The sequence below is a fragment of the Danio rerio genome, chromosome 11, assembly GCF_049306965.1.
Source record: "Danio rerio strain Tuebingen ecotype United States chromosome 11, GRCz12tu, whole genome shotgun sequence".
Taxonomy (NCBI): Eukaryota; Metazoa; Chordata; class Actinopteri; order Cypriniformes; family Danionidae; genus Danio; species Danio rerio.
Genome location: NC_133186.1, coordinates 11956444 through 11966698, shown reverse-complemented (window position 1 = coordinate 11966698; position 10255 = coordinate 11956444). Strand labels below are relative to the sequence as shown.

Here is a 10255-nt window from a genome sequence, read left to right as displayed (position 1 = left end):
AATTCAACCTGTGAATGAACTGTGTGCTTATAGAAATGTAAAATGTAATACTTTAGAACATGTTGCACACTGTAAAACAATTAGTATTTTTAATTAAAAAGAAAGTAAACCTATTGTTACAACAACTTGGAACTGTTAGATTGACTTAACGTTTTTATATTAATATAATTTTTTTTGATGATTTTAGTTCATTTAAAGGTTTAATTACTTTTTATTTAAAGTGAAGTCAACTAATTGCTTTTCACAGCGCATGTACGTAATAGTGGCTAAATGATTTAATAGTTTATTAAGAAAATACTTTAAGTGGCACCTAACCAATGCAAACATTCAGTTTACACAATAGATGGAATCTCTTTAAACCACAAATTATTTTCCACAGGTTTTAAGGTCAGGGGTGTGATAGCAGGTTTTCAGTCAATGGTTTTCATCTGCATCTGGGCACAGGCGGGTCTCTGCTCACATTCCATCTATTCACTGAAACTGGAAACCTGACACCGTGTGGGATGCAACAACACTATAAAAGACAATCGTTAGTTCAATTAGTTTAGATGCTTGGCGTCCACACTGAGAAACATCCAGTTTCTACAGACCTTCTCGCTCAGCCATGACGATGCATCGCAGCAGTAAGACTCTTCAGAAGTTCAGCTCTCAGAGTGTGTTCGCGTCGGCTGGAGGTTCCTCTGGTGGACTGGTCATGAACGGTTTTGGGAGCTCAGGCAGCTCTTTGTCTTTTGGTGGGCAAAACTTCAGTAGCTCTTCAGGCTTCGGTGCTCGCATCTCCAGATCGGTGTCCACTTCATCTTTGGATATGACTGGGAATGAGGCCATTCTGTGTGCCAGTGAGAAGCAAACAATGCAGAACCTCAATGACCGTCTCGCATCTTACCTGGAGAGGGTAATATAACCTATTGCAAATTTTAACTTGTAACAGAACATATTAAATATTTTTACATAAAGCTCCAAATATATAGAACTGTTCTCTAAAAAATCTCACCAGAATATTATTAAAATAATAAATAATTTTCTTAAATATTTATAGTCATACACAGATTAAAAACGTTTATTAGAATCTAAATATTCTGGGTTTTCATCCCCCAATGTTCATGGGTCAAATATAAACCGCTGGGTTAAAAGGTGTCATTTAAATTAAATAATTAAAAAAAAGAACCCAACATTGGGTTAGTCTATATCTGACCCAACGCTCGGTTGCAATAATCCAGCATTTTTAGTGTGTTTTTATTCATTTGACTTTTATTTTTCACCATTTGTCATGTTGTTTTAAGAAAGAATTGATAACACTGGAAAATATTTACGTAACTGTGTGCTTATATATATTTTAAGTAACTTTATAAAAGTAAGGTCCTAGCAACTAGCAACGAGCTGTACAATGAGTTTTTGTAACTAATATTTGTTAATGTTCATGTTAATGTTAGATTAGGAACGTTAAATAATGCAAACCGATACTACATGGTTTTATTATGGTTTGTGCACAAGCTATGCTTAACCTAAAATATTATAGATAGTTAAGAACTATTTCATTTATTTTATATAGTTAATGGAAAGTTATAGTGTACATCACTAAAAATGCTGGCTTGTTATAATCCAACAAAAATGGACAAGCCCAACCATTGAGTAACAAAAAGTTGAATACCAAGCATATTTAGAGTGTAGTAACTTTTAAAAAAATTCAAAATATTTAAAGTAAAAAATGTAAATACAGCTACAAATCACTACATTCGGTCAAGAAAAGAATGTGCTTTTGACTTCTGCCTAGTCTTGTCTTTAATGATTTTCTGAGAATGTTGTTTGCTTTGTGTTTAAGGTGCGCTCTTTAGAGCAGGAGAACAAGAAGCTTGAACTCCAAATTAAGGAGTTTTATGACAGCAAGAGCCCCATGCAGAGCAAAGACATGAGTGCTTACTTCAAAATCATTTCAGAGCTCCGTGCACAGGTAAAGCTCCTGTCAGTCATCAGAAAGAGCACACCCCTGAAATATCTGAAATGTCATCAGATGCCTCACCTTGTGTCATTATGCCATGTTTGTGTTTTCAAATATCACAGATTCAACAGGGCAATCCTGTTTCTGCATTGCTGACATTTCTCCTTTACTCTCTATGTATATTTATGTAATTCATTGTGCTAAGTTGAATTTTTTTAACCACACATTTCCTTATAGATTCATGGACGCTTTTTGGAAAACGCAGAGCTCCATCTGAAACTGGACAACATCAGGCTTGCAGCTGAAGACTTCCATATTAAGTATGTGATGTGTACGGAAATACTTTCAGCTTTTTACACTTGAAGATTTCATTTGAATTTTAAAAGGAGCTTTCCAATATAATCATTGTTCAATGCTGGTTGCTTCATCTTAAAAGAATACTTTACCTAAAAATGAAAATTTTCTTACTATATTCGCACTCTCAAGTAGTTCTAAAGCTTTATAAGTTTCTTTGTTAAACACATAAGAAGATATTTTGAAGAATGTTAGGAACCATTGACTGCCATAGTCATTTACTATGGAAGTCAGTGATCACCAGTTTCCAACATTTTTTAAAATAACATTTACTAGCTAATAACAGGAAAAAAAGACAAAAGTCAAAAAGGTTTGGAACAGGTGAAAAGTGTGTAAATGATGACAGGATTTTTAGTTTTGGGTGAACTATCCCTTTAAAACACAATGAGTTTGTATGAATTTATGAGTTTCTATTGAATACGAAAGAAAATATTTTTATAACAATAGTGGATAACTGTAACCATTGACTTCTATAATACTTTTTCCTACAATAAATGCCAATGGATACCAGTTTCCAACATCCTCCAAAATATGGTCTTTAAAATATTGCGTTCAATAATAAAAAATAAAAAAAAAACTCATAATTATTTTTAACAGTGACTTCATCCTCATTTTGGAGTGAACTGTGCTTTTAAGGACCAGATCTCATATAATATAATCCTTTTTCTTCCTTGGCTGTTCAGATATGAAAGTGAATTGAACATGCGTACGATTGTGGAAGCAGATTCTGCTCGACTTCGAGGAGTTCTGAGTGAGATCAAACTGTCCATCGGAGACCTGCAGAGCCAGTTTACTTTATTGAAAGAGGAACAGGTGTACCTTAAGAAGAACCACGAAGAGGTTACCTTACCATTTCACCCTAACTCTTTTGTCTAGACTACAGGAGTCAAAAGCAGTTCCTGGAGGGCCAGAGCTCTGCAGTTTAGTTGAGCAGGTTTGGAAACTGTGCAGGGCTGCGGCCCTCCAGGAACTGGCTTTGACACCTGTAGTCTAGTACATTTACGACCTTTACATCGTGATAAATGATCTTTGAACCTCTTCTTTTCCCCAGGATCTGCATTTGCTGCGAGAACAGCACAGCGGCTCTGTCAATGTGGAGATGGACTGCGCAGATCAATCGCATCTTGACGAGGAGCTGCGGGAGATGAGAGCTCAGTATGAGAAGCTTATTGAGAAAAACCGCAGGGAGGCTGAAAGATGGTTCCACAGCAAGGTGAGCCAGTAGGACAAGTTCATGTCTTCCTCTGAAACAAAACAATATGCTTAGACCAAGCAGGGGCTGGTGAACACTTTTCTGAAAGGCCAGAAAGAGTGGAATGTAAGTCATTGTGTCGCATTTATAAAAGGTAAATCCCCATATAATGATAGCTGTCTAATGGAATGTTTTATTACATGAAATGTATTATCAGAAAAAAATGTGATTGTGAAATTCTAGTCATTGTTAGGCTTTATGCTGTCAAAAATGTTAAATGTTTTGTTTTCGTCTGGGATGGGAAGGCAAAGTATTTTAATTCAGTCTGTGAACACGTTCAAAGGTCATCCATTACAAAAATGAACAATAGTTTTGCTACAAATAAAGGTAGTTAAGCCATGGTATCCACAAATCAACCACAGTTAGATACTTAGATACACAGTTAGGTATACAGTTTGTTATACACAACATATAGTGGTAAAACTGTGCTTAATCAAATGGTAATCAAGTTGGCAAAAACATGGGTACTACATGTTTACTATAATAGGTCCAACACATAAATGTAAATTCATAAACACTTCATGGCACAACAATGCAGGCAGAAATGTTGTCACAATAATCCCATTCACATTAATCCATGAAAATTGCTAAGACACTATTTTTCTACAGCACAGTTCAGAGGCCTGTTGACAATTCCAAACATATCCAACCTGATTAAGATCAGGTTAAGTTTTTTCACAATACTTACAGATTCTTATATAGATTAATTCTGGATCACATGCACCTAAAAACTTGACGTGACAATCATATGAAACGAAGAAGTGTTAGTTTATTCTTTTCCCGACTTCTCTGATGAAGATTATATAATGAACACTATATAATTAAAGCATATTTACAAGGCATAAAAACACACTGCTGAAGCAGAAAAAATTTAAGTAGGCTTAAAGATATTATTATTGTATCAGTGCAAATCAATCAACTGATTTTTAAAATGTAGGTTCACATGAATGTAAAACCAAAATTATATGCAAATATTTAAAAATCCTTTAAAAATCAGGGCTATTACTAAGATTAATTGGCAATTCTGAACTATTAAATTTAATATAATTAAAATTCTTGTAATATAAATCAATTATTAGCAACAAAAGGCAATTCTGACTCAGATTTGCTTTAAGTGTAAATGGATTTAATTTGGAGCTAAAAGACACCCAAGGACTTGGACAGGCTTTATCAGATATGTACGTCACTTTTTCTCACAGCTTATTGGTTTAGTTTGGGTTTGCAATATCTAACCCAGAATAAACCTGCTTCGGAGGTTAGCCTTGTAATGTTAAGTACCATGGTAATGAAACCGAATCAAAACCAAGCCCGAATGCTTGAGCTTGCTCAATCTTAGCTTGCCTCTGTTGTCTACTAATATTGTTAAGTACTTGAATGTGCATATAAACGGACACATAATGCACATACAGTTGAAATCAGAATTATTAGCCCCCCTTTTTTTCTGTTTTAAATATTTCCCAAATTATGTTTAAAAGAGCAAGGAATTTTTCACAGTATGTCTGATAATATTTTTGCTTTTGGAGAACGTTTTATTTCTTTCATTGCAGCAAGATTAAATACAGTTTTTAATTTTTTAAAAGCCGTTTTAAGGTCAAAATTATTAGCCCCTTTAACCTATATATTTTTTCGATAGTCTACAAAACAAACCATCGTTATACAATAACTTGCCTAATTACCCTAACCTGCCTTGTTAACCCGATTAACCTAGTTAAGCCTTTAAATGTCACTTTAAGCTGTGTCTTTAAAAATATCTAGTAAAATATTATTTATCATCATGGCAAAGATAAAATAATTCAGTTATTAAAATGAGTTATTAAAACTATCATGTTTAAAAATGTGTTGAAAAAAATTAAATAATTCTGACTTCAACTGTATGCATGACATTACTGTTTTTACAAATTAGATTTTTTGTAGTTTAAATAGAGATGAAAGATAACAGTAATGATTTCAAAAACGTTTTCCAGAGTTTGCATCTTTTAAAAATATTTTGCATAGTTGCATTTATTTTGCATATTTTGCATTTATTTTGCATATTTAACTACTTGCATAGTTTTTAAAAATATATTTAACAAAATGGGGGAATTTTTTTAACAATTTGCATGATTGCAAGACCTTGTTTTGGGTCGAATCATCAGTTCGTTCTGCAGCTCAACATGAATGAAATGCTGGCATGTAGTATTTTACAATCACTTTTCCCATTTCAGGCAGAAGTGCTGCAGACTCAGGTGGCCACCAGCTCTACTGAAATCAAGACATCTCAGACTCAACTCACTGATTTGAGGAGAACTTTCCAGAGCCTGGAGATAGAACTACAGGGGGTTCTCACTATGGTAAACCCTTGCTTTTATTTTTCTGAAAAATCTTTCTCTGACAGGAGATATCTGAAGATCTTTGCTTAATTTTTCATGACATGCTAGTTAGTTCCAAACTGTGAACGGGAATGATAAGGAGCCCTGAGACAACAGTTTAGCTGCCTTTTTTTTTGTGATCAATTTTAAATGCCAATTTCACACAGAAATGTCCAAGTGATGGGTTGCGGCTGGAATGGCATCTGCTGTGTAAAAAAGGTGCTGGACAAGTTAGCGGTTCATTCCACTGTGGCGACCTCCCAGATTATTAAAGGGACTAAGCTGAAAAGAAAATTAATAAATGAAAAAATGAAGTTCACCCAGAAATGAAAGTTGACTAACCATTTACTCCCCACCAAAAATATATATTTTTTACATGTTCAAACTACTAATTTAAAATGAGCTGAAACAACACAATTCTTGAGATTTCATTGGGACAACTTAACTTTTTATGTTCAATCCACATAAATTTGTCAAAATTGTTGAGTTAACTTAATCGATTTGTGTTGAGACAACATGAATGAATTGTGTGGAACCCTGCATTTTTTATCGTGTACTCAGTGTTGTGCTCTTTACTGAAGTTCAGACTACCAGAACCTTTGTTGCTGCCGATTGCCACTGGGAAGCAATTTAAGTCACTAAAATATATCCCTGTATATGAAGAGATAAAAAACGTGAAATGCTTACAGCAACCATATTTGTACTCCATATTTCATCATCGCAACCACTGAGAGAGGATCAAGTGAGCTCTACACTGTAAAAAGTGATTAGTTTCTTAAAGTGAGTAAACCAATTGCCTTTAAAGCAACAAGTTGACTTAAAATAACGTAAGTAAACTCATTTTTAACTTGAAACAGTTAAGTTAAATTAATTTTTATAATTATGCAAATTGTACTCACTTTTTTTTTAAATAAAAGTAAACAAATACACCTTTATTATATTTGTTATTCCCCCCTCAGCTTCTCTGTATTTAGCAAAATGACATAATAAAATGAATCTGCTCTTCCAGAAACCAGTGTGTCTTCTAACTTCAATACAGGCTATAATTGTAGATTTTAGAGATTTAATGTACCATCAAATGTGTAATATTGCGATAATTACAGTAATTATTTAAAAACAGACGTGATAAAATAATCTTACACGGTAAAAATGGACTAGTTAACTTTAGAAAAAAAAAAAAAGTACAATTAGCATAACTATTAAGATTAAGTCAATTTAACATTTCTATGTTACCATATGGGTTTACTTGCATTATTTTTGTAAAGTCAACTTTTTGCTTTTAAGGCAACTGGTTTACTCGCTTTAAGTAGCTAATCACTTTTTACAGTGTACCGTTGCTCAGGTCACTACAGAAAGCAACTCTAAATTTGAATAATGTTCTCAACGTACCCAGCGACATGCCGACAGCTGGTCACTAACAGTCGCTTTCAGCTCTCAATTGAAATTAACTTATTTATACCATATTAGATCAGATTAAGTAAGCAGCCCCATGCAAATCAGTGAATCACTCATTGAACTGATTTGTTCAAACATGCTGAATCATTATATCAGACCCAGAATGATGAATTTTGGCTTTCTTGAACAACTATATAACTAATATATCTATTCAATTGCAGAGCCCAGGAAAATAACCAAAATGCATTCAGCTACTTGCACGCACACGCAAACACACAAACAAACAGGTGTAGAATCCAAGTGCAGTTTAATTGATGTATAGTGCAGTGAAATGACAAAAAAAAAATCTCCAAAGTAACAAAACAGCAAACAAACAAACAAGAAACTAAACAGATTAAACTCGAACTAGACTATAACAAGATACAAGAGCAAGGATCAGGAACACATACCAATAAGACAACAACAACTGACAAACAGAGGATAAATGACTGAATATATAGTCCAGGTAATCAACGGAGAACGGAGACAGCTGTGGTTGTAAATCTGTGTAGATGACAGACCGGGTGTGTGCGGGAAAGAATGTATGGAAATGTAGTTCTTAAGCCACTGTAGTTCGCTGGGGGTTGCTGGCGAACTACAGTGGCATCTGGTGGACAAACACAGTCATGACAATATAAAAATAAAAACAAATACTCATCAGTACCAAAGGTTTCATACCTTTATATCTTTATTTTTTCTGTTAAACACAAAATACGATATTTTTGATGAATATTTGAAACAAATATCTATTATCATCCATAGTAGGAAAAACAAATACTATGGAGGTCACTATTTCCAACATTCTTCTAACAATTTTGTTTAATCAAACAGGTTTGAAACAAAAAGAGGAGTGAGTAAATGATGACAGACTTTTCACTTTTAAGCGAACTATCATTTCATTTAATCTTCTCACACAATACGCTTTCATTTTCCCCAGAAACAAAACCTGGAGAATACTTTGGCCGATGTGGGCATACGTTATACAACCCAGCTGAGTCAGCTCCAATTACGCATAGACCACCTTCAGGAGGAGCTACAGAAACTTAATACCAACATCCGACAACAGGCTTCTGAGTACCAGATACTCCTGGACATCAAGATGAGGCTGGAGATGGAGATCGCTGAATATAGGAGGCTGCTGGAGGGAGAAACTCAAACGTAGGTGAAACAGATTGAAGCATGTCTTGCTATGCTCAGGGGCATGTGATTGATTTCTTAAGATGTCAGTTAAGTTGCACATCAGCTCATTAGCTAACTGACATTCACATAAACCCTGGGTGTATTTCTGTGTTTTGTAGGACCGTCATAAGCACATCTTCTTCCTCCATGACAAAAACTGTGACAGAAACAGAAACCGTGAGCAAAACAGTGGAGATAATAGAAGAGGAAGGTCAGTGAAATGAAATTCTTTCTTTTCGCCAGCCAGTCGAATGAGTAATGAACGAGCTAACACAAATGTGTCTGTTGAACCCTTGCAGAGTATAACCCTCATGTGCAGCGCAGAGTGAAGGTCATTGTGGAGGAGCTCGTGGATGGTAAAGTCGTTTCTTCTTCTGTCGAGGAGAAGGTCCATGAAATTAGCTAAGAACGAAACAACAACAAAAAACAATCCTACATGTAAACTATAATGACAAATAAATTTTAATAATAAAAACATTATAAGATTAAATATGCTTTTGGAAATTCTGAGGAAATAAATGTGTTTTTTTTTCTTACAGTAAAATGTTTCATGAATAAAATGCGAGCGTGATTAATTTTACATTCATATTGTATCATGCAGCCAACTTTAAGAGTTTCTTGACTAGCTTTATTTTATGACTCTGGTCTTTCTTTTGGTCTTACTGTGTTTTGTATACTCAATGTGTAATCACTCAATGTCGATGTATTTTAATTAAACTTTGCTGTGTGAGAAATTTCCAACACTATTGTGGAGTGTCTTTAATGCTATCTATTGGAGAAATGCCAATTGAAGTAGACTTGAATCATGTCTGCATTTTAAAACCAAAATCACATCCCAGGTAGCAGAGAGTTCTGGCCCAAATTTGGGGTAGTTCTGGCACAGCAGGCATTCATTCAGCACTGGCATACAGCATGTGTGCCAAACATGACCCTGGTTTGGCAGAGATGGCACCGTCTTTAAGTTGGCACACAATACATGGACCAGATGTAATATGTAGTGTTTGGCCCAGATGTTATTAATTGATATGTGGGCCATGTAAGTTTGGTCTATTTTGACCCACATTTAAATACATATTTTTATTATTTTCAAATAAAGAAAAAAAAATTACCAATCAGGTCACTTTGAGAAAAAGCACCCTCATAGCAAGCATAAAGTGCAATGAATCCTGGGTTTATCAATTTCATTAAAGTCGTGCACACACCGACATATCTGGCCCACTTGAGGCTCAGTTATGAGTAGGGCCAGACGGAATCTGTGGACATTTTTTGCTGTTTCTGCCCAGAATAGTGGTAAAAATCTGCAGATTCATGTGGAATGATTTTGGGAGCATCATAACTAAAACTTTAATAGATGAAATAAAAAGAAATAGCCTTTAAACTAATATTTAATGTTTACAATGCAAATCGAATTAGATTCACTTTGTTTGGTAAACAAAGCAAGTCTGTCATATATTATCTCTACTAAAAGATGGAAAATATTACTTTACAAACTGTATTATAAATGAATCTTATGAACATTTTCATATTAGTCAATAATATTACTAAAGTTGATTTAAAACTTTCTATATTTGAATTTACACATTTACACAGGTAAGCAGATTCCATGTGGGCCTAGTTACTAGTTATTAACTTGGCTAAGACTTGGCCAAGATATGGTCCAAGTTTGGCCCTTCTCTGGAAGCCAGACTTGGTCCGATGACTCCGGTCATGTACCGTAAATCACTGCGGCATATGTGCCAAGCAAAAGCT

At 34.6% G+C, this 10255-nt stretch overlaps 1 protein-coding gene across 1 annotated transcript; it reads left to right on the top strand.

The window, feature by feature from the left end:
- The first annotated feature begins 544 nt into the window (after positions 1–544).
- On the top strand, positions 545–9246 carry krt99 (keratin 99). Its single transcript, NM_001017588.2, is given in 9 exon segments — positions 545–895; positions 1823–1951; positions 2177–2259; positions 2977–3133; positions 3345–3506; positions 5750–5875; positions 8265–8485; positions 8626–8717; positions 8806–9246. Coding segments are annotated over 9 exon segments (1368 nt in total). The 5' UTR covers positions 545–604; the 3' UTR covers positions 8913–9246.
- Positions 9247–10255: the final 1009 nt, after the last annotated feature.